This window comes from Salvelinus namaycush, chromosome 14, assembly GCF_016432855.1.
Source record: "Salvelinus namaycush isolate Seneca chromosome 14, SaNama_1.0, whole genome shotgun sequence".
In the NCBI taxonomy this organism is placed as follows: Eukaryota; Metazoa; Chordata; class Actinopteri; order Salmoniformes; family Salmonidae; genus Salvelinus; species Salvelinus namaycush.
The window spans coordinates 40,096,770-40,121,620 of record NC_052320.1 but is presented as its reverse complement, the minus strand read 5'-3'; the positions used below and the strand labels follow the sequence as shown (position 1 = coordinate 40,121,620).

The 24,851-nt window shown below is 46.1% G+C and overlaps 1 protein-coding gene across 2 annotated transcripts; it reads right to left on the bottom strand.

The window, feature by feature from the left end:
* Positions 1-6,950: 6,950 nt before the first annotated feature.
* On the bottom strand, positions 6,951-23,710 carry LOC120059509 (peregrin-like). 2 transcript variants are annotated; one of them, XM_039008625.1, is made up of 16 exons: positions 23,351-23,710; positions 21,271-22,058; positions 15,699-15,888; positions 14,965-15,252; positions 13,330-13,847; positions 12,970-13,210; positions 12,608-12,739; positions 12,341-12,469; positions 11,809-12,256; positions 11,342-11,650; positions 10,885-11,142; positions 10,626-10,773; positions 10,352-10,485; positions 10,001-10,116; positions 9,230-9,384; positions 6,951-8,705 (listed from the first exon to the last, which is right to left on the bottom strand). In XM_039008625.1, the coding sequence occupies exons 2-16, from the start codon at positions 22,011-22,013 to the stop codon at positions 8,522-8,524; spliced, it is 3,993 nt and encodes a 1,330-aa protein (XP_038864553.1). In that variant the 5' UTR covers positions 22,014-22,058; positions 23,351-23,710; the 3' UTR covers positions 6,951-8,521. The 2 variants fall into 2 exon arrangements, with proteins under 2 accessions (XP_038864553.1, XP_038864554.1); XM_039008626.1 differs by having other exon boundaries at positions 10,001-10,113.
* Between the last annotated feature and the right edge of the window lie 1,141 nt (positions 23,711-24,851).

The following is a 24,851-nucleotide window of genomic DNA, read 5'->3' as shown; positions in this document are numbered from 1 at the left end:
CACACACACACACACACACACACACACACACACACACACACACACACACACACACACACACACACACACACACACACACACACACACACACACACACACACACACACACACACACACACACGCACAGTGATTTCACTTGTTAAATGAACTTCAATCAATGTAGTTGAATGGGAGGAGACAGGTTAAAGAAACATTTTTAAGCCTTGTGACAATTGTGTGTGTGTGCAATTCAGAGGGTGGCAAGACAAAAGATCAAAAGACTTAAGTGCATGTCCCGTGTGTCTCAGTTGGTAGAGCAGAGCATAGCACTTGCAATGCCAGGGTTGTGGGTTCAATTCCCATGAGGGACCAGTAAGAAAGAATATGAAAATATATGCATTCACTACTGTAAGTTGCTCCAGAAAAGAGTGTCTGCTCTGATGAAAATGTAGGTGCCAGGCAAACTGGTTGGTGTCAAGAAAAGCAATGCTGCTGGGGTTTTAAGGCTCAACAGTTTCCTGTGTGAATCAAAATGGTTCACCATCCAGACAACTTGACACAACTGTAGGAAGCATTGGAGTGTCTAATTAATTATTTCTACATGTAGCAAGCAAAGTGTTTGTATTGTCCAATCTACATGGGTAGTATGCAAGTCAGTCAGACAATAGTTTATTAGGTACATCCATCTAGTAGAGGGTTTAAACCCTGTTCCCTTTGCCTCTGGAACAGACTGAATTCTTCGGGGCGTGGAAACGTTGCTCAATTGGTATCAAGGGATTTAACGTGTACCAGGAAAACATTCCCCACACCATTACACCCCCGGCACCAGCCTGTACCATTGACACGATGCAGGATGGGGCCATACTGTTTACTCCAAAAACGGACTCTGCCATCAGCATGACGCAATAGGAACCGGGATTTGTCAAACCAGGCAATGTTTTTCACTCCTAAATTGTCCACTGTTGGTGATTGCGTGCCCACTGGAGCCGCTTCTTCTTGTTTTTAGCTAGATAGGAAAGGAACAGGTGTGGTCGTCTACTGCAATAGCCCATCGGTGACAAGGACCAACCAGTTGTGCATTCGAAGATGCCATTCTACACACCACTGTTGTACTGCGCCATTATTTGCCCGTTTATGGTACGCCTGTTAACTTGCACAATTCTTTTGCCGTTCTCCTTAGACTTCTCATCAACGAACTGTTTAAACCCACAGGACTGCCGTTGACTGGATGTGTGAAAAGCCTAGGAGGCCAGACATTTCTGAGAACAAACGATCATACGACGTTCAATCGAACAGTAACTGAATGCCTTGATGCGTGTGTGCCTGTGTGCCTGCTGTATATAGCAAGCCACGACCACGTATGTGTAGGAGCGAGCCATTTTCGTGAATAGGGTGGTGTACCTAATAATCTAATTACCTTATTTCAGCAGTAAAAAAAAAAAAGTTTGGTGGATCAGGTCAGATCCGGATGGAGAGTGAGTGCGTTGTTCAAGATGGAGAAACAAAAGGCAAGACCAAGTGATGCACAAAAACACTGCAAAAAGCTAGTAGACCTACTTATGCAGCATCTAGCATTAGCAGCCACCCACGTAACATAGTAAATGTAAATCCGGGACACAACAATTAGTATCATATGTTACGTTTTGTATTAATGTATTAATTTGTGGATGTCCATCATCCATTTCATATAATATATTACGAATTACAATTTGTATGATATGTTACGAATTGCAATTCCTACAATATGCTATGAACTGAATCCGTACATTATGTTATGAATTTCCAAAATGTATGATATGTTACGAATTCCAATTTGTTGTCACTAACGTTAGCTAGGTGGCTAATGCTAGCTAGGTGGCTAACGCTAACTTTAGCTAGGCTAAGGGTTAAGGTTAGGAGTTATGTCAAACGGTTAAGGAGAAGAGTTAGCTAACATGCTAAGTAGTTGCAAAGTTGCTAATTAGCTAAAATTCTAAAGTTGTTGGTGATGAGATTTGGTGATGAGATTTGAAGACGCAACCTAATTAGCATCCACCCTGACCAACCATCCTACTTTCGTTTTTGCTTTAACGCTGTAATATATAACTTTTTAGGAGACCCGACCAAATTCACATAGAAATGTGCATTATAGATCTATCATGCTCATTGAACGCAAGTCTAAGAAGCGGTAGATCTGTTCAATGTGTGCTATGTGTGCTTCCCATTCTTAAGTTTAGTTTTTGCATCTTTTACTTTCAGTTTTGCACACCAGCTTCAAACAGATGAAAATACAATATTTTTGGTTATCGAAAATATATTTCACAGCGGTTTAGATGGTACAATGATTCTTTACACTATACTTGCTTGTCTTTTGACAAACTTAAATTATTAATTAACTATTACAATTTAAGCAACCAGGAAATCTTCTGTCTTATGTAACCATATCAAACATAACATTCTAATTTGAGTGTCCCGGATTTACATTTACTATATTACGTCTCGTCTATGCGACAAGGCTGCACTGCCTGGGCCTGGCAATGGCCTTGAGAATACATTCTTAGAACATAAAAGGGTTCTTCAGCTGTTCCCATAGGAGAAATCTTTGAAGCACCCTTTCTGGTTCTAGGTCAAACCCTTTTGAGTTCCATGTAGAACCTTTTACACAGAGGTTTCTATATGGAACGCAAAATAGTTCTACTTGGATACAAAAAGCCGAGAATCCCTTTGAAAGCCTTTTTTTCTAAGAGAGTAGTGACTGTTCCTCTAGTGAGAGTAACTTTCCTCCTTCTGTGAACAGTCTCTGAGTGATGAGACGGATAGCCCAGATAGTGAGTCCGGGTTCCAATGTGTAGCCTAATATAAATATACTACCTGTTAAATACTGTATACTGTATATATAAAAGATCTATTGGTTAACTGAATAGTATGCTGTTACGTAGAAAATTCATTTTTCAATCTGCGCTACGGCAGTGTATGCACACACACACACACACACACACACACACACACACACACACACACACACACACACACACACACACACACACACACACACACACACACACACTTCTGGTCCCCACAAGTATAGTCAAACACATCCACACACACACACATTCTGCCTGTAAGAAGTAACAGGATGTGCTGTACCCTCTCTGACTCACGTACGGTGCCTTCAGAAAGTGTTCACACCCCTTGACTTTTTCCACATTTTGTTGTGTTACAATCTGAATTAAACATTTATTAAATTATCACTGGTTTACACACAATACCCATAATGTCAAAGTTAAAAAATAAAATAAATAAATAACAAATGAAAGGGTGACATTTCCTGAGTCTATAAGTATTCAACCCCTTTGTTATGGCAAGTCGAAATACGTTCTGGAGTAAACATTTGCTTAACAAGTCACATAATAAGTTGCAGGGACTCAGTCTGTGTTCAATAATAATGTTTAACATGATTTGAATAACTACCCTATCTTTGTACCCCACACATACAATTATCTGTAACGTCCCCCAGTCGAGCAGTGAATTTTAAACACTGATTCAACCACAAAGACCAGGGAGGTTTTCCAATGCCTCAAAAAGAAGGCCACCTATTGGTAAATGGGTAAAAATTAAAAAGGAGACATTGAATATCCCTTTGAGCATGGTGAAGTTATTAGTTACACTTTGGATGGTGTATCAATACACCCAGTCACTACAAAGATACAGGCGTCCTTCCTAACTCAGTCACCGGAGAGGAACGAACCCGCTCAGGGATTTCACCATGAAGCCAATGGTGACTTTAAAGAGTTAGAGAGTTTAATGTCTGTGATAAGAGAACGCTGAGGATGGATCAACAACATTGAAGTTAATCCACAATACCAACCTAAATGATAGAGTGAAAAGAATGAAGCCTGTACAGAATACAAATATTCCAAAACATGCATTCTACTATTTACAGGAAACTCATTCAACAATTTTAGATGAAGGTGAGTGAAAAATGGACTGGGGGGGGGGATGAAATATACTTCTCCCATGGGCAAAGAAACTCAAAAGGGGTGACGATATTAATTAACAGTAATTTTGATCTGATTGTGCAAATTGTCCAAACAGATCCATATGGTAGATGGATGATTTAATATATTTTTTTGGACCATAAACAGATATGGCTCATTAACCTTTACGGACCAAATAGTTATGATCGACGCTTCTTTGAAAATGTATATATAAAATGATCAACCCTGTAAGCAATACAAGACTATTATTATGGTGGGAGATTATAATACAGTTTTAAATACGTCAATGGACCGTAAAGGAAATCACACTACAAACTATCACCCTCATGCTCTTAAGGAAATCATGAATGTCATGGATATATTGGAACTAGTGTATATATGGAGGATTAAATACCCTGATCTAGTGAGATATACAGTGGAGAGAACAAGTATTTGATACACTGCTGATTTTCCTACTTACAAAGCATGTAGAGGTCTGTAATTTTGATCATAGGTACACTTCAACTGTGAGAGACGGAATCTAAAACAAAAATCCAGAAAATAACATTGTATGATTTTTAAGTAATTAATTAGCATTTTATTGCATGACATAAGTATTTGATACATCAGAAAAGCAGAACTTAATATTTGGTACAGAAACCTTTGTTTGCAATTACAGAGATCATACGTTTCCTGTAGTTCTTGACCAGGTTTGCACACACCGCAGGAGGGATTTTGGCCCACTCCTCCACACAGACCTTCTCCAGATCCTTCAGGTTTCAGGGCTGGACTCCATCACCTCCTTGATTACCTTCCCTATATATGTCACTCCCTTTGGTTCCTTCCCCAGGCGTTATTGTTTCTGTTTCTGTTTCTTGTCTGTGCATTGTTCGTGTTTCTTGTTTTGTATTATGTTTCGTTTATTGATTAAATCACTCACTCCCTGAACTTGCTTCCCGACTCTTAGCGCACATCGTTACAGTGATGGAGACAATTACATTGATGGAAGTTACAATCTATCTGCAATATTAAAGCTGATCTATTAAAAAATATAAATATAAAATTAAAAAAATATTTATGTTTGGGGCAAATCCAAATCATCACTGTGTATGTCCCCACTCTTCATATTTTTGAAAATATATATATTTATATGGACTCGGGAGACGAAGGTCAAGTCATGCGACCTCCAAAACATGACCCACCAAACTGTGCTTCTTAACACCCACCCGCTTAACCCGGAAGCCAGCCGCACTAATGTGTTGGAAGAAACACTGTTCATCTGACAACAGAGGGCAGCCTGGAGGGGCCCGGCCCGACACAAGGAGTCGCTAGAGCGCAATGAGCGAATTAAAGCGAATTTAATGTGGAATAAGTCAAGGGGTATGAATACTTTCTGAAGGCACAACTACCTCAACATCTACCTCAACAAATGAGAGCTCATCCATTCGCACGCACGCACGCACGCACGCACGCACGCACGCACGCACGCACGCACGCACGCACGCACGCACGCACACACACACACACACACACACACACACACACACACACACACACACACAGTGTACAACAAGGTATAGTACAGAGAGAACTGTTGTGGAAACAGTAGCAGGGTTTGCATAGAGAGATATCAAAGAACTCATGAACTGTCAACTGAAGAAAAACATCAGTGTCAACACAGCTCTTTCATCTCATCTGTTCTTTGACCAAACCACCGGGTGATGTCTATCAGTTCTTCCAGCTCCCACTCATCCTCCCTATGACTGTAAACAGGGGTAGGGGATTTAGGGCAGGAAACAGAGATCCTTAGAAGAGTGGGTCATCTGTCTTCACAGATGCAGTCTCTTATCAAATTCACCCCAGCATTGCTATTCATGAAAACGCCACATCAGGGCCCACCATGTTGTTGCATGTTTACGTACTTTTCCACAAATATTTTCACTGAAAGGCTTTTTCAAGTCTTCTGGGAACGGTCACACACTCAATATATATTTTTCTACATTGCCCTCCCCCACAGTGAAAAAAACATGGTCTCACGTAACTCACAGGATCTACTGTTTTCAAGAGGGTAACCAGGAGGTGATAGTGTCACAACATACATCAGTAATTATGTGTAACAGTAGTAAGTGTTTTTGTGAAATGAGACCTTGTCAGTGTGTATGTCCTGTAGGCCTAAGATGGATCTAGGTTTCATGATTATGAACCAGCAGAACCGGAGTGTTGTCTTTGTGTCCTGGCAGTTACACCCTCCTTCTGCAGACAGGAGTCATGATGAAAAATAAGCCACCAGAGAGCATTGACTGTGTCCAATTTCAACATCTGACACACCCTGTTCATACCAACTCACTCAACACCCCCACACATGGCCGCAGGAAGATGGTTTTGTTGTCTGTGTGTGAGAGTGACAGCCGAGGCAGTCAGATTTAGAGATGGAGGTCAAGCATGGCGGTAAGTACACTCACGCATTAATAATCCTGGTTGAGGATCACCGAAGGGAAGAACAGGGCTTTTGAAGAACACACAGGGGGTTTTCCACATGTTCTAACTTCCTGCTTACAACAGGGAAATGAAGGTTGAGGAGCAAGTTAAGAGCCCAGAGGGTTATACTACAATTAGGATCAAAGAGTTAGTCAGCTAACTTGCCTAAATATAATGAAATAACAGATTTTTCTTAAAAACAAGCTTGAAATGGGCTTGGTCTAATTGATTCAAAAACAAAAAACACATCACTTTATCTTAATGAACCAGAAAATCTAGTTATTTCTGGTTGATTATCATAGTTAGCTGGCTAACGCATTGACCCTGCTTTGTAGTACACCCCTCTGGTCCTGCTGTTCACCACTGTTTGTATCATGTCAAGTATGTACTCATGTAATTAAATGTGATCGCTGCCTTCTGCTGAAATATTTCGATCGAGAGAACTTTTGAACTTAGCAGGGAAAGGCGGCAATGTCGTACACACATACACAGACACGCACATTAACAGGCAAAAGAGAGCAGACCAGAACAAAGGTGTACAAAACTCAATTATTTTATTAAACTTCTATCTTATGTAATCTGTATATATAAAAGTTCTAAAGCCATTGGCCTGAGACTAGAACAGACAGTGAGGCTGGCGTGTTTCATCATATCCACATTTACATTAGTCCTCATTATTCACCAGCAGACAGAATTGTACAACAGACGAGAACAAAAAGAGATGTAAACAGAGGCGACAAAAAAAAAGGAAGAGTAGAGAAAACGACTGCACAATGCAATGTTGTGAAGACGGTCAGTTAAGACTAGTGGAGAGAAGACTGGAGGTCCTTGGGAGACGGAATAAATAACAGAGGGAAATGATTTGCTCAGTTGTTTACCATGCCATCCGACCCCGTGCTCCATTGGGCCGTGATTGGACATAGGGTAAGAGGGGTTGCTGGACCAGTGGTACTGTCAAACCATAAGTGCACACAATGGGGTGTGTGTATATTTTCGTATGAGAAGAGCTTTGTGTGAGTGTGTATGCATTTCCCTGTTTGAATGTAGTCAGGCTCAAAATGATTGGCACCCTTGATAAAGATGAGTAAAATAGAGGTCTTTAGCCACGTACACCAGTGGTGGGTTTGGCATCGAAATAAGGACGCGTGAGCAGAAAAGAACCCCATACCTACTGTAAAATATGGTGGTGGATCTTCGACTGTATGGGGCTAATTTTGCTTCCACTGGTCCTGGAACGGTCAAATTGACCCAGGTCAAATTGACCCAGTACTAGGACATTTTAGCCAAAAACCTGGTTGCCTCCGGAGGCTGAAACTTGGCCGCAAGTGAATCTTCCAGCAAGACAATAACCCCAAGCACACATGAAAATCCACAAAGAAATGGTGAACTGAACATAAAATAAGAAATGGTCGAAGATCTCTCCCAATGTGTTCTCCAATCTCAGAAAACATTTTACTAAAAGGCTCAGTGCCATTATCAAGAATTGAAAATAGGGGTGCCAATACTTTTTACCGCCACCATCAAAATCTCTTTCTCTGAGGAATTGTATTAGTATAAAAAAATATATTTTTGAATATTTTTTGCATACAATATCGCAGAGTATTTGTATTATTTATTTGATACGGAATTTTTTGCTAATCTTTATCAAGGGTGTCAATCACTTTGGACCTGACTGTATACAAGTGTGTATGCGCATATTTGTGTGATTACATCCCTCAGTTTGCAGATCCTGTTTTTCAGGAGCTGGTAAACCCTCATATCAACCACATACAAGGACAATTTTCCATCATGATTCTGGGCATAGCATTGTCTTCCATCCTCTTAATACCCTTATTGTTTCAATTCTCTTAAATACATATTTTACATCTCAGATTAAATACCACTGTGTGTGTCAACAACGTACGTGTGTGTGTGTGTGTGTGAGAGAGAGAAAAGGATGTTGCATGTGCTTTCAAATAGGTTATACCGGCACACTGATTCTCCTGTGTGCTGGGTGCTAGGTTATGGCTCTCCAAGGCCACAGGGTATATCAATCAACATACAGACCTGAAAATAATACCCTATCAATACAACAGGAGGCCAACAAAGACGTGTGTGTGTGTGTGTGCTCAGTCGCTGTCGCTGGTGTCACTGCTGGGGTCTCCCTGGACCTTGTTGCGGTGCTGCATGGCACGGTGGTAGGCCACCTGCACTGACTTGCGGATGTTTGACTTCCTTCCCTCAAGCATCTTCTCCTTGTCCAGCTCCTGGTCCACCCCCAGAGGAACCAGCTTAGAGCGCGGCAGCCACTGCCTACAGACATGGTCAGAAACACACACAGGGACATACAGTACAGGGTAGTAGCTTCTGCAGATATAACAGCAACTACCGTGTGAGCTGTGACCTAAAACACTCTTTTTTCTATCTCTTTGTTCTCTCGCAAAGCATCCTCATCAACCACTCCTGACCTACTTCAGCTGACGAGCGATGTTTTTTTTTGCTTTCTTGCATTTATATGTCAAGAAAAGTTCCCTTTGTTCTTGTACTACTTGAAGACAGCCATTTGACAAGCTCTAGTGAAAAGCTGCACGTTGTTGACTGCAGCCAGAGGTTTGCTGATGCACTCTGATTCTGGGTTTTCCGCTGCCTCCACTGAGTAAGAACCTGAGCTGTAGAAGGGGAGGCCTTCAAATCACCACTTCTCTACCAGAGTGTGAGAGGGATAGAGGTTTGAGTGGAGTGAGAAAGAGGAAAATGAGTGGGAACAATGAGAGAGAAAAAATAAACACAGATAACAGAAAGAGAGACCGTATCAAGAGAAAAAACAGTGTACTGACCAGGTTCTCTTGTTGTCGAAGAAGAGAACCAGGAAGAGGTGTTCCCGGGCCTCCTGGGTCATCTGTTCCCCCAGCTTCAGGACTTCCAGGGGGGGCACGGGGATGGGGACCCCTCGGTGGAATACCCCCTCCCTGGGCATCTTAGGATCTATGATCTACAGGGGGGAAGAGGAGGGTTAGAGGTAGATATATGATAGTTTCATGAATATGGTGCGAAGGGGCCTCCCGAATGGCGCAGTGGTCTAAGACACTGCATCGCAGTGCTAGCTGTGCCACTAGAGATTCTGGGTATGAGTCCAGGCTCTGTCGCAGCCGGCCGCGACCGGGATACCCATTGGGTGCACAATTGGCCAAGTGTCGTCCGGGTTAGGGAGGGTTTGACAGGCAGGGATGTCCTTGTCCCATCGCACTCTAGCGACTCCTGTGGCGGGCCGGGCGCAGTGCACACTGACATAGTCACCAGGTGCACGGTGTTTCCTCCGACACATTGGTGCAGCTGGCTTCCGGGTTAAGCGGGCATTGTGTCAAGAAGCAGTGCGGCTTGGTTGGGTTGTGTTTCGGAGGACGCATGGCTCTCGACATTTGCCTCTCCCGTGTCCATACGGGAGTTGCAGAGTTGAGACAAGACTACCAATTGGATCCCATGAAAAAGGGGTTAAATTAAATGAATATGGTATGAGAAGTATGATGTTCTGCCTCTTTGTGGCCGAACAGAAATTTCAACCACGGTTTATCCTAATGTGTGTGTGTGTCCATCCATTGCTGGATTACCAGAGCAGGGTATGAAGGGTAGCCTCTACACTTGGCCCACACCAGGTCCAGAGCATCAAGGGAAGAGTAGTCATCTGATGGCATCCTACAACCTGAGCGGCCCCGGCCCCACCCTACTGAGAGAAACACACGATACATCAGAATCACACACATACCAGTTTGCATACCTGTTTGAGGGCCCAAAAAGGTGATACAATTTTTTAGCACAGAAACACGCAAAACACTATTTTCACCTCCTAAACACACACACATACACACACACACACACACTTTGGGAAAAGGAGAGGTAGAGGTGGAGCAACAGATGAAGATAAGTGCATGCCTATACGTGTGTGTGAGTGTGTCACTCACAGTGTGAGACACTGCGTGACCCTCCCACAGAGTAGGAGTCATTCTCTGTCCCTGATGTCTCCTCACTGCTGTCCTCCTGGAAGGCGGAACGAGAGAATGACTGCTTCCCCCGGCCCTGCTTAGACGGAGTGGTACTGAGAGAGAGAGAGAGAGAGATAAAGAGAAGGACAATAAAAAAAGTCATTTAATCATCCTAAACCAAAATGTGTGTAAGTTCAGTTGTGTTTGACTACGTGACTGTGTATGAATGCCATTGTGTGTGGATTGTAATTACCTGGTTCTGTCAGAGGCAGCGCTGCTGCTGCTACTAGTGGTGGATTCAGAGTCCGAGCTGGACCGAGGGAGGCTCCTCTCATTCCTGTACACCCGAAAACTCTCTGTCACCGGCTGGTTGCCCCCAACAAAACCGTTAGTGGGCAGACCTAGGAGACAGAGTCATAACCGTTACAGTTACTAGACTGACTCATAACTTCGAAAAACAAGAGTAACGACAATATAACAACGTAAGAAGTGTGATTGTGTGCGTGTCTCACTCGGGAGGAGGTCGTCACTGTCACTCTCCGAGCTGGAGCTGCTGTGAGGGCTGCGGGGTCTCTTCCTCTGCCGAGGGGGGGACAGGAGGGGCAGTTGGGGGGGACCTATCGGACTAGGGCTTACCCCCGCATCTCTGTTCTTAGGGGGGCGGCCCGGCCTCTTGGGGGGTCCGGCCGTTTTGGGGTTCTTCTTGGAGAAGAGGACAGAGGTACGACGTCCCACCTCTGGAGCTAGAGCCGAGGACGATGCACTTAGATCTACAGAGAGAACGAGGAAGAGAAAATGGAAGTACAGTATATTATATATCCCTCCTTCGTAAAAGGAGAGTTGGGCATTAATTACCAGTATGGTAGGGGTAGGCCAGTGTGAGATAGTTATGAACAGTTATTCATGCATTCATATGAATGCATAGAGTGTATTTACTGTGAGTTAGTTTAGATATACCCTCAGTCTCACCCTTGCCACTGATCTCCTGACTGCTGCTCTCCTCCCCCTCGTCATGGCGTCCCGTGGAGGAGGGGTGATGAGGGAGGGATGGTCCCCTGTCCCCTCCGCCCCCTGAGTCCCTGCCCCCCATGCCCGAACCCCCCTCTCTCTGGTGGGCCAGTTTCCTCTTGATGACCGTCATCTCTTTCCTCAGGGCTTTGGCCCGCCGCGACCGACCGATGCTGTGCTTCCCCGAGCTGACCTCATCAAAGCGCGCCTGCAGAAAACACAGCTGCTCCTCCAATGGCAGCCGCCGCCGGTTCTCTGGTAAGAGCAGGTCTAAGAGACAGAGAGAGATTTAACGCAAGTACAGAATCCCAAATGGCTATACAGCAACACAATAACTTCATTGGAAGAGTGCAACTGAAGGAAAAGGAGAAAGGGGGAGAGGCGGAAGTAGAAAAGCCGGTGGTAAAACAGGACTCCAAGCCACTCACCCTCCTCATTGGAAGACAGCGGCCTGTCTCGTTCTCGGTCCCTCTCTCGTTCCCGGTCCCTGTCCCTTTCTCTCTCCCGCTCCCTCTCTCGGTCTCGCTCTCTGTCACGCTCTCTGTCTCGCTCTCTGTCTCGCTCTCTGTCTCGCTCTCTGTCACGCTGGCTGTCCGGGCTGGGCTCTCGGGGGAGGTGCATGCCTGTGTCATAGTCCAAGCCGATTCGCTCAGCCTGTCTGCGGGCGGTCCTGATCACGGCCCCGCCCATCTCCCGGAGGCGCAGAGCGGCGCGGTAGAACACTGTGTCCTTGGCGTTGTATTTGAGACAATTGTTGACAATGAGGCCAAAGTCTGCCTCGAAAGCCTCGAAACTGAGGTAGCAGTGAGACTCAAGTAGATTCCACATGGTCTGGAAGTCCATAGGCCTCTCGATGTGGTCCAGGTAGTCTGGCACCTGAGGAGAAAAAGAGGTCAGGGTTAAAGCCCACCAGCCAATGTGTGTGCAAATAACGTTTGTGTGTGCGTGCGTGTGTGTTACCTCAGCCAGAGGGACAGGCTCAGTGAAGAAGTTGCTGGTGTCTCTGTCCTGAAGTTGCTCCAGGGTGTTCCTCAGTAGGACCAGGAAGGGAGTCAGCTGCATCTCTAGAGCCATCTGCTGCACCTTGATCTACACATTCCACACACACACACTGTTAAAAAAAAAAAACTGCTCACTGTGCAAACTGCCAGATGTCAAGTTTGTGTGTCAATATACAACTGTGTGCTTGAAGCGTGGATGTGAGGAGTGTGTGTGTGTGTGTCTCACCGTCTCCCTCTTGAGTTTCTCTCTCTTGCGGATGAGCTCCACCAGCAGTCTGGCTCTCTCCAGGTCATGTCTCAGTCTCTGCCATGCCTTCAGCTGCTCCTTCAGAGCCAAGTTATTCTCCTCACTGTCCCTCTGGGGCACCAACACACACACACACACATTTGCAATGTAACACACACTCAAAATGAACAGACACACACACACGTTGTTCGTTTGGCAGTGTAACACAGTTAATCAGGATGTAGCAGCACACTCACACCATTACAGCAGAATCAAACAACCCTCTCATTTACATAACTCTCTCTCACACACACATACATCAGTCCAAACCCATGCAGAGCTTCCAGTAGTATTCTCCCTACCGCTGAGATAACACCGCCAGACAGAGACTGTGTGGTGGTTACCGTGGTAACCGGTGACTCTGGCGCCTGTGGCTGTGGCTGTAGCTGCTCTGTGTTGCGCTGCGACTGCAGGTGGGTCTGGAGCCGGCGCAGCAGAGGGACTCCATTTCGGCTCTGCCTCTTCAGGGTCCAGTAGCTATGCAGTCGCTGCATAAACTGGCTTTTCCTGGGAACCGTCAGGTTACTGGTGATCTTACTGAGCCTGGGGACGAACACACAGGGGAGATGGTAGAGACTGGGAGAGGACGTGATGTCTGAATCTGTAATGCCTTTGTATCTGCAGTGAGTGTGTGTGTGTGTGTGTATACACTGTGTGTGTACCTGTGTGGGGGTATACAGGGCACAGATACCACAGGCGCGGCATTCCTCTTCTCAGCCAGTATCTTCCTGGCTCTCTTCATCTTCAGTCTGGACTTAGCCTTGGCCCTCTTGGTCCGCTCTGAGCTCCAGCCCTTGGAGTCGTCATCGTGACCTATACTGGGCTCATCGTCCTCCTCCAGCTCGCCCTCGCTGTGGGAGGAGCCCATGCTAGCCCCTCCCACCCCTCCGATGGGGCGTGCAGAGCCGGGCGGGGTGTGGATGTCGCAGTAGGCGGTCTTGCGGACGCTGAAGGAGGTGCCGTTGGCACCGGTCTCCCTGACAGGCTCCATCTTCATGTAGAGGCCGGCCTGCTGGGCACAGGTGACGTGGAAGGCTGTGTAGCAGTTGGCCTTGTGGCACTGGATGCAGGCGCCTGAGCCGCGCTGCTTGCAGATGTAGCAAGTGAGCTTCCAGCGCGCCGGGGGGATGTGCTCGATGCTGTCGATGGGCTCCAGGAAGACAGTGTTGGCAAAACACACCTTAGGGGAGAGAAAAAAAGGGGTGAGGAGATCAGTCACATTGATTGCAACAGGATTGTCAACAGGACAGACTAGATGCAGACATGGCAAGCATCAAAACGATCATACGGTTTGTCACTACACAGCTCAAGCACAGCATTCACACATACACTCCTACTCTTGCACTAGTGCTCAGAAATTAGTGCTTTTGAGCTCATTTTGACCCCCCCCCCAAAAAAAACAACATTAAATGTATTAAATGTGGCCTGAATGCTGTAACAACACAGAATAAAACAATGAATAAAAGTACCACAATGGGCATGACTGCCCATTACAGCTTACCATAATGTATTCATAGTACTTCAACCAAGTATTTCAGTTGTGTATATTCCATGTGTTTTATTTGATGACTTTATTATTTCATTCCGAGTCATCTCAGTAGAGCTGCTGCTTATGCCGTCTGAATTTTGTGTTCGTTTGTTTGTAGTAGTTCCTCAAAGTAAATAAGGCATACTTTTATGACTGCTAAATGCCAACTACCAGTCACATAGATCATGTATTTTCAGGTAGGATACCTCACCAAGCAACTGCTCCCTATCCCTCTCGATTGGGTGTTCTTCTGTCTCTTCTCTCCGTCTCTGTGTATTCCCCACACAGACCGGACAAGTAGGCGCGCAACGGATTGTGGTCCCGTGTGGCTCAGTTGGTAGAGCATGGCGCTTGCAACGCCAGGGTTGTGGGTTCAATTCCCACGGGGGGACCAGGGTTCAATTCCCACGGGGGGACCAGGATGAATATGTATGAACTTTCCAATTTGTAAGTCGCTCTGGATAAGAGCGTCTGCTAAATGACTTAAAATGTAAAATGTAAATGTCATTGTAGTTAGTTTGGTACAGAAAAACGTGGTGATTACGTTGAATATTGGCCTGTTGGAAACTACAACTCCCTACGACATCGCACAGTTCGGGCTTGAGCTGATATATCTCTAGAGAAACTGCGCATTGAGCTCGCAAAACTGAATGAAATGGAATTCAAATAATTGAACCGATGCCGGTCAATTAGTTGTTCAAAAGACAAATAACAACCTTGCACACACTCCTACCCTCACAAACACTATTACCCTCACACACACTCTCACCTCAGGGATCCAGAGGGCACACACCACATGGGCCCAGCGTGCGTCATCCGTCTGTTTGAAAGCTCCGCCCTTGTTGGGGCATAGGGCACAGTCGACGGCCCGGCTAGGGGACTGGAGGCAGCGGCGACACAGCCACTGGCCCTCAGGGATGTAGGGCACTCCGTAACACTCCTGGTGTACGGCCAGGTTACACATGTCACAGAACAGGATCACGTTGCTATTCTGACACTCGCCGTCGTTACAGATGCAGCAGACGGCGTCTTCGTCGATCAGGGCGCTGGGGTCCATCTGGGAGAGAGTGGAAAAGGGGGAGAAGAAAAGAGGAGAGGGTAAGGGGATACCCATTTAGGTCTTCAACCTTTTCTTGCCCAGGCAAACCGGCAACCCAGGGACCCCATCATACCTTAGCAAAAAAATATGTGTTCACGTCTTGTCTTATCATCAAGTGAATGATAATGGCAAGGAGAATGAATCATCATTTTTAAATAAATATATTTGGTAGATAGTTTTTCATTATTTTGACATCCCCACAATAGAATTGGAAGAGGAAGTGTAAACTCTAAACATAACCTATTAGCTTGAAAAGGTATTCCAAAAACATTTTCGCTAAGAGCAGCTGGTTAGTCAAGAAAGCTTAACAGCAGCCAGTGGCACTTGCTGCACTGGTAGTCTATTATACTGACACAAAAGCTGTCACTCAGAGCGAGAGACAGAGTGTATCTAGTGTTTATCACCTTGTTGTGGCTCTCGAAGTAGGACTCCTTCTCCAGCCGGTCCATAAGGTACTCAAACACCTCCTGGGGGATGGGCGTCACCCCGTCACTACGCCGCTTGTCATTCATGATGTCCAGCCAGATGTAGTCCTCTTCATCGATGTCATACTCCACCTCCTCATCCAGCTCCTCTACCGACTTATCTATGTACCTGAGGGAGGGAAAAATGTGGGGGGAGAGAGGATGCAGAAAGAATTAGAGTGAGATAGAGTTTGGACATGGATGACTTCAATACCACCAGCCGAGGCAGGGTACTGTGACTGACTGACCTGTAGTAGGATGAGTGTCGTGTGGTACTGTGACTAACCTGTAGTAGGATGAGCGTCGTGTGGTACTGTGACTGACCTATAGTAAGCTGTGTCGTGTGGTACTGTGACTGACCTGTAGTAGGATGAGTGTCGTGTGGTACTGTGACTGACCTGTAGTAGGATGAGTGTCGTGTGGTACTGTGACTGACCTGTAGTAGGATGAGTGTCGTGTGGTACTGTTATAGACCTGTAGAAGGATGAGTGTCATGTGGTACTGTGACTGACCTGTAGAAGGATGAGTGTCGTGTGGTACTGTTATAGACCTGTAGAAGGATGAGTGTCATGTGGTACTGTGACTGACTGACCTGTAGTTGGATGAGTGTCGTGTGGTACTGTGACTAACCTGTAGTAGGATGAGTGTCGTGTGGTACTGTGACTGACCTGTAGTAGGATGAGTGTCGTGTGGTACTGCGACTGACCTGTAGTAGGATGAGTGTCGTGTGGTACTGTGACTGACCTGTAGTAGGATGAGTGTCGTGTGGTACTGTGACTGACCTGTAGTAGGATGAGTGTCGTGTGGTACTGTGACTGACCTGTAGTAGGATGAGTGTCGTGTGGTACTGTGACTGACCTGTAGAAGGATGAGTGTCGTGTGGTACTGTTATAGACCTGTAGAAGGATGAGTGTCATGTGGTACTGTGACTGACTGACCTGTAGTTGGATGAGTGTCGTGTGGTACTGCGACTAACCTGTAGTAGAATGAGTGCCGTGTGGTACTGCGACTGACCTGTAGTAGGATGAGTGTCGTGTGGTACTGTGACTGACCTGTAGTAGAATGAGTGTTGTGTGGTACTGTGACTGACCTGTAGTAGGATGAGTGTTGTGTGGTACTGTGACTGACCTGTAGTAGGATGAGTGTCGTGTGGTACTGCGATTAACATGTAGTAGGATGAGTGTCGTGTGGTACTGTTACTGACCTGTAGTAGGATGAGTGTCGTGTGGTACTGTGACTGACCTGTAGTATGATGAGTGTCATGTGGTACTGTGACTGACTGACCTGTAGAAGGATGAGTGTCGTGTGGTAGTGTGACTGACTGACCTGTAGTAGGATGAGTGTTGTGTGGTACTGCGACTGACCTGTAGTAGGATGAGTGTCGTGTGGTACTGCGACTGACCTGTAGTAGGATGAGTGTCGTGTGGTACTGCGACTGACCTGTAGTAGGATGAGTGTCGTGTGGTACTGCGACTGACCTGTAGTAGGATGAGTGTCATGTGGTACTGCGACTGACCTGTAGTAGGATGAGTGTTGTGTGGTACTGTGATTGACTGACCTGTAGAAGGATGAGTGTCGTGTGGTACTGTGACTGACTGACCTGTAGTAGGACGAGTGTCGTGTGGTACTGCGACTGACCTGTAGTAGGATGAGTGCCGTGTGGTACTGTGACTGACCTGTAGTAGAATGAGTGTTGTGTGGTACTGTGACTGACTGACCTGTAGTAGGATGAGTGTCGTGTGGTACTGTGACTGACTGACCTGTAGTAGGATGAGTGTCGTGTGGTACTGCGACTAACATGTAGTAGGATGAGTGCCGTGTGGTACTGCGACTGACCTGTAGTAGGATGAGTGCCGTGTGGTACTGCGACTAACCTGTAGTAGGATGAGTGTCGTGTCGTACTGTGACTGACCTGTAGTAGGATGAGTGTCGTGTGGTACTGTGACGGACCTGTAGTAGGATGAGTGTCGTGTGGTACTGTGACTGACCTGTAGTAGGATGTGTCGTGTGGTACTGTGACTGACCTGTAGTAGGATGAGTGTTGTGTGGTACTGTGACTGACCTGTAGTAGGATGAGTGTCGTGTGGTACTGCGATTAACATGTAGTAGGATGAGTGCCGTGTGGTACTGTGACTGACCTGTAGTAGGATGAGTGTCGTGTGGTACTGTGACTGACTGACCTGTAGTAGGATGAGTGTCATGTGGTACTGTGACTGACTGACCTGTAGTAGGATGAGTGTCGTGTGGTACTGTGACTGACTGACCTGTAGTAGGATGAGTGTCGTGTGGTACTGCGACTAACATGTAGTAGGATGAGTGCCGTGTAGTACTGTGACTGACCTGAAGTAGGATGAGTGCCGTGTGGTACTGCGACTGACCTGTAGTAGGATGTGTCGTGTGGTACTGCGGCTGACCTGTAGTAGGATGAGTGCCGTGTGGTACTGCGGCTGACCTGTAGTAGGATGAGTGTTGTGTGGTACTGCGACTGACCTGTAGTAGGATGAGTGTCGTGTGGTACTGCGACTGACCTGTAGTAGGATGAGTGTCGTGTGGTACTGCGACTGACCTGTAGTAGGATGAGTGTCGTGTGGTACTGCGACTGACCTGTAGTAGGATGAGTGTCATGTGGTACTGCGACTGACCTGTAGTAGGATGAGTGTTGTGTGGTACTGTGATTGACTGACCTGTAGAAGGATGAGTGTCGTGTGGTACTGTGACTGACTGACCTGTAGTAGGACGAGTGTCGTGTGGTACTGCGACTGACCTGTAGTAGGATGAGTGCCGTGTGGTACTGTGACTGACCTGTAGTAGAATGAGTGTTGTGTGGTACTGTGACTGACTGACCTGTAGTAGGATGAGCGTCGTGTGGTACTGTGACTGACTGACCTGTAGTAGGATGAGTGTCGTGTGGTACTGCGACTAACATGTAGTAGGATGAGTGCCGTGTGGTACTGCGACTGACCTGTAGTAGGATGAGTGCCGTGTGGTACTGCGACTGACCTGTAGTAGGATGAGTGTCGTGTCGTACTGTGACTGACCTGTAGTAGGATGAGTGTCGTGTGGTACTGTGACGGACCTGTAGTAGGATGAGTGTCGTGTGGTACTGTGACTGACCTGTAGTAGGATGTGTCGTGTGGTACTGTGACTGACCTGTAGTAGGATGAGTGTTGTGTGGTACTGTGACTGACCTGTAGTAGGATGAGTGTCGTGTGGTACTGCGATTAACATGTAGTAGGATGAGTGTCGTGTGGTACTGTTACTGACCTGTAGTAGGATGAGTGTCGTGTGGTACTGTGAATGACTGACCTGTAGTAGGATGAGTGTCATGTGGTACTGTGACTGACTGACCTGTAGAAGGATGAGTGTCGTGTGGTACTGTGACTGACTGACCTGTAGTAGGATGAGTGTTGTGTGGTACTGCGACTGACCTGTAGTAGGATGAGTGTCGTGTGGTATTGCGACTGACCTGTAGTAGGATGAGTGTCGTGTGGTACTGCGACTGACCTGTAGAAGGATGAGTGTCGTGTGGTACTGTGACTGACTGACCTGTAGTAGGATGAGTGTCGTGTGGTACTGCGACTGACCTGTAGTAGGATGAGTGCCGTGTGGTACTGTGACTGACCTGTAGTAGAATGAGTGTTGTGTGGTACTGTGACTGACTGACCTGTAGTAGGATGAGTGTCGTGTGGTACTGTGACTGACTGACCTGTAGTAGGATGAGTGTCGTGTGGTACTGTGACTGACTGACCTGTAGTAGGATGAGTGTCGTGTGGTACTGCGACTAACATGTAGTAGGATGAGTGCCGTGTAGTACTGTGACTGACCTGAAGTAGGATGAGTGCCGTGTGGTACTGCGACTGACCTGTAGTAGGATGAGTGTCGTGTGGTACTGTGACTGACCGGTAGTAGGATGAGTGTCGTGTGGTACTGTGACGGACATGTAGTAGGATGAGTGTCGTGTGGTACTGTGACTGACCTGTAGTAGGATGTGTCGTGTGGTACTGCGGCTGACCTGTAGTAGGATGAGTGCCGTGTGGTACTGCGGCTGACCTGTAGTAGGATGAGTGTCGTGTGGTACTGTGACTGACCTGAAGTAGGATGAGTGCCGTGTGGTACTGAGACTGACCTGTAGTAGGACGAGTGTCGTGTGGTACTGTGACTGACCTGTAGTAGGATGAGTGTCGTGTGGTACTGTGACGGACATGTAGTAGGATGAGTGTCGTGTGGTACTGCGACTAACATGTAGTAGGATGAGTGTCGTGTGGTACTGTGACTGACCTGTAGTAGGATGAGTGTCGTGTGGTACTGTGACTGACCTGTAGTAGGATGAGTGTCGTGTGGTACTGTGACTGACCTGTAGTAGGATGAATGTCATGTGGTACTGTGACTGACTGACCTGTAGTAGGATGAGTGCCGTGTGGTACTGTGACTGACCTGTAGTAGGATGAGTGTCATGTGGTACTGTGACTGACCTGTAGTAGGATGAGTGTCATGTGGTACTGCGACTGACCTGTAGTAGGATGAGTGCCGTGTGGTACTGTGACTGACCTGTAGTAGGATGAGTGTCGTGTGGTACTGCGACTGACCTGTAGTAGGATGAGTGCCGGTGTAGTACTGCAACGGACCTGTAGTAGGATGAGTGTCGTGTGGTACTGTGACTGACCTGTAGTAGGATGAGTGTCGTGTGGTACTGTGACTGACCTGTAGTAGGATGAGTGTCGTGTGGTACTGTGACTGACCTGTAGTAGGATGAGTGTCGTGTGGTACTGTGACTGACCTGTAGTAGGATGAGTGTCGTGTGGTACTGTGACTGACCTGTAGTAGGATGAATGTCATGTGGTACTGTGACTGACTGACCTGTAGTAGGATGAGTGTCGTGTGGTACTGTGACTGACCTGTAGTAGGATGAGTGCCGTGTGGTACTGTGACTGACCTGTAGTAGGATGAGTGTCATGTGGTAGTGTGACTGACTGACCTGTAGTAGGATGAGTGTCGTGTGGTACTGTGACTGACTGACCTGTAGGAGGATGAGTGTCGTGTGGTACTGCGACTGACCTGTAGTAGGATGAGTACCGGTGTGGTACTGCAACGGACCTGTAGTAGGATGAGTGTCGTGTGGTACTGCATCTGACCTGGAGTAGGATGAGTGTCGTGTGGTACTGCATCTGACCTGGAGTAGGATGAGTTTCATGTGGTACTGTGACTGACCTGTAGAAGGATGACTGTCGTGTGGTACTGTGACTGACCTGTAGAAGGATGAGTGTCGTGTGGTACTTTGAATTAGCTGTAGTAGGATGAATGTTGTGTGGTACTGTGACTGACCTGTAGAAGGATGAGTGTTGTGTGGTACTTTGAATGACCTGTAGTAGAATGAGTGCCGTGTGATACTGCGATTGACCTGTAGTAGGATGAGTGTCGTGTGGTATTGTTACTGACCTGTAGTAGGATGAATGTCAAGTGGTACTGTGACTGACCTGTAGTAGGATGAGTGTCATGTTGTACTGCAACTGACCTGTAGTAGGAGGAATGTCTTGTGGGTGCGTCAGGCCTCTCTTGGTCCAGCTCTCTGTAAACCACCTCAGGCAGTTTGACCGCCGGGCCACAGGAAGCACTGTGGTGGTGCGATGATACCTCCTTCTTCTTCTCTTTACTCTTGTGCTTCCCAGACTTAGATGTGGCCTTCCCTGCGTTAGCAGCAGGGGTGTCATGCCTGTCCTTGCCATTGCCACCCGTCTCACTCCCTCCTCCCCCGCTTTCTCCCCCATTACACACCCCTCCCCCACATCCCCCTCCACCCGAGGATGGAGGGTCTTCGGCCCCGCTGTCGTCCTCCGACACCACGTCAATGTTCTCAAAGATGCTGATGCGGTGGATGCGTCCATGGATCTCCAGCTCCACCATGCGCTGGGCCTGGGCATAGGTCATCGTCTCCCTGCCTGGGGAGTGGGAGCGCTCAGACCGGTTAGGACTCCCCGGGGTGTTCGCTCCCTGCCTGCCCAGCCCCAGCCCACCTCCCTTTCCCACCCCTCCCTCTCCGTCCCCAATCAGGGACATTCGAGGGGGGCGCCCCTTTCTCTTCTTCTGGGGCATGGCCTGCGCAGGCGTGGGGTTGTCATGGTCGTAGTGGTAGAGGTGGTACTCGATGCCGCTGTAGCTCTTGTAGACCTTGCGACAGGTCTTCACGGGGCACTCGTAAGGGGGCTTGGTGGCCCGGAGGTTGTGGCAGAAAGTCTTCACGTCAAAGTCCAGCCCCATTGTGCAGATGGCCACTGCTGGGACAGGAGCTGTTCAAGCTTACATCTGAGACACACAGAGAGATAGATAGACAGAGGGAGAGAGGAGGGGAGATGATGCACCCTGATGTAAATTTTGCACTAATTTCTTTTTGCCATCTCTGACTCCAACATTATTAAAACACAGACATGCCAGTGGGTAGTATTATGTTCATAAAGTAGTCAGTCTATGTCGAAAACAACAAAGAATGTGTCCATTGCCTTCAGCCCTTTGAAATCCTAAAAGCTATGCCATGTTGTCTTGCCGATTTCAAGGAAACAAGACCCTGTCAACAGCAGGCACGTGGCTGGAGAGCTGTCAACTTTACCATGGTACCGAAAGCTGCATCCATTTTTCTTGCTAGTTTTAATTATTGCAAATTACATTTTACTTGCAATATTGCTCATCATACCACTTACTTTTCAAATCAAAACAGATTTAAATCTTAAACTGAAGACATACAAAAAGGTAGTTAGATAGCTACCTGATCGATTTGACAGCTGAGATACAAGTTTGGAATGTTGGATTACAGATAACAGATGCATTTCAAGGTTGATTCAACCAGAAGCTGTCTATCAATCAAAAAGCAAACTTCTAAACACCTGGACATAGCCTCCACTCTCACGGAAGAAGCATATTTACCTTTAGTACCATATACAACTATGGCAAACCAATCAACGTATAAGATAATCAATGAGATGAATGTCTCTTTTTGTTTGATTAGCCCATGATTTGGATAGCGTAATCTCATGACATGTTCCATTCACGTGCTCAAAGATCCAAGGAATGTGTAGCAGCTATGTGTAGCAGCTACCTTGCAACTATTGTTGGTAGTTTTCAGCAAAATGATACTTTTGTATCTATAGAAGCCTGAGAAACTTTATAACCAATCGTATAGGTTACAACAACCCGAGGTGATGCATTGTAACAGACAGCTCCAGTTATGGGACGCATTCAGCTTGCTACAATGTTTCCCTCCACAATGTTTAGACCTCACCCTGATCAGCCACTACAATATAACACTCTGTGGTCACCTGATCGCTACCGATTCGTGTAACTAAAGAAAAACCTACAGTTCTACATTCACTACTAGGGAAAGATAAATAGACAATCATTATGATAAGGTGGCACTCAGAATCCTGGGTCTTCGTATTTTGCTAAAGGATCTGAAACGATTCGAAAAGCAAATTGTAACAAAAATCAAAGCATTTGATTTACAAATTTACAAAATCCATAAAACACCTTACGGATGTATGCCTATTTATCTCTAGACACCACGAATACATAGCCAATCTAGCTCTGAATTAATAAACACTTACTACTCAGGGCTCCTGAAGCTTGGGTGCTGCAAAATATCTTACTCCAGCTCGGTAAATGGGACGATTGCAGATCGATGTATTAATCCTATAAAACCCAATCTGATCATGAGAAATGTGGGGTAAATGGTTTAAAAACAACACAATGTCCTAGTTATTTCATTGTGATGGTATTAATTCAGGAACTCCAACGAACAAAAGCGGCAGCCACTGCTGTACGCCATAGGCGCGTGTGGGCACTTTCGTCAAATAGAGTATTTGTTCTTTGGTGCTTTTGTCGAAATAAGGCCCTAATTTCGATGTGTACCATTCTTTTGTGTTTGAGGAAGATGCAATTTTGAAACTCGATGGACGCCTAGTCAAGTGGCGTCACATTTTCACCATTAAAAGGTAATTCGCTTCCTTTTGTTGTTCTTTTTCTGTGTGGCGAATCTAATGATCCGTTTCGCAACTTTTAATATACATCTGGATAAATATGCACTTTAAAGAATGTCCAAAGACAAAAAATATGGGGATAAAATAGGCTGTATTACATTTTTATTAACACGACTAAGATCATGTTTTTTATTTCGTTTTTTTTTTGTCATTTGCGAATCTGCCAAAATGGAAACGTGAATCATATAGGGAGGGTTTGCGCCTTAAATTTGAATATGAAAAATCATAGATAAATTCACACGTGCCTGATAGTTTTGAAATTGATTATTTGATCAGTCTAGCCTGGCAAAGGGACATTATTTATTAAATATCATAGTGCTACAGTCAAATAGGTACTGAACATAAATATAAATGCAACAATTTCAAAGAATTTACTGACTTACAGTTCATTGAAGGAAATTAGTCAAATTAAATAAATGAATTAGGCCCTAATCTATGGATTTAACATGACTGGGCAGGGGCACAGCCATGGGTGGGCTGGGAGGGTATAGGCCCACCCACTTGGGAGCCAGGTCCACCCACTGGGAAGCCAGGCCCAGCAAATCAGAATTAGTTTTTCACAACAAAAGGGCGTTATCACACCCAGAAATACTCCTCAGCAACTTTTTGTTCAGTATACATTTTCATTGTTAGGTTAGATTACTCGTTGGATATTACTGCATTGTTGGAACTAGAAGCACAAGCATTTCGATACACTCACATTAACATCTGCTAACCATGTGTATGTGACATAAAATTTGATTTGGTCACTATAGGCTGTCATTTGGAAAATATGTTTATTATAGGCTCCCGAGTGGCGCAGCAGTCCAAGTAGTCTAACACCTATAGCACTGCATCTCAGTGCTAGAGGTGTCACTACAGACCCTGGTTCGATTCCAGGCTGTATCATAACCAGCCGTGTTTGGGAGTCCCATAGGGCAGTGCACAATTGGCCCAGCGTTGTCTGGGTTTGGCTGGGGTAGGCTAAATAAGAATTTGTTCTTAACTGACTTGCCTAGTTAAATAAAAATAGGGCCAATCATATATACATTACTGTAATTTGACACTTATAAAATAGTAATGTTGTAAT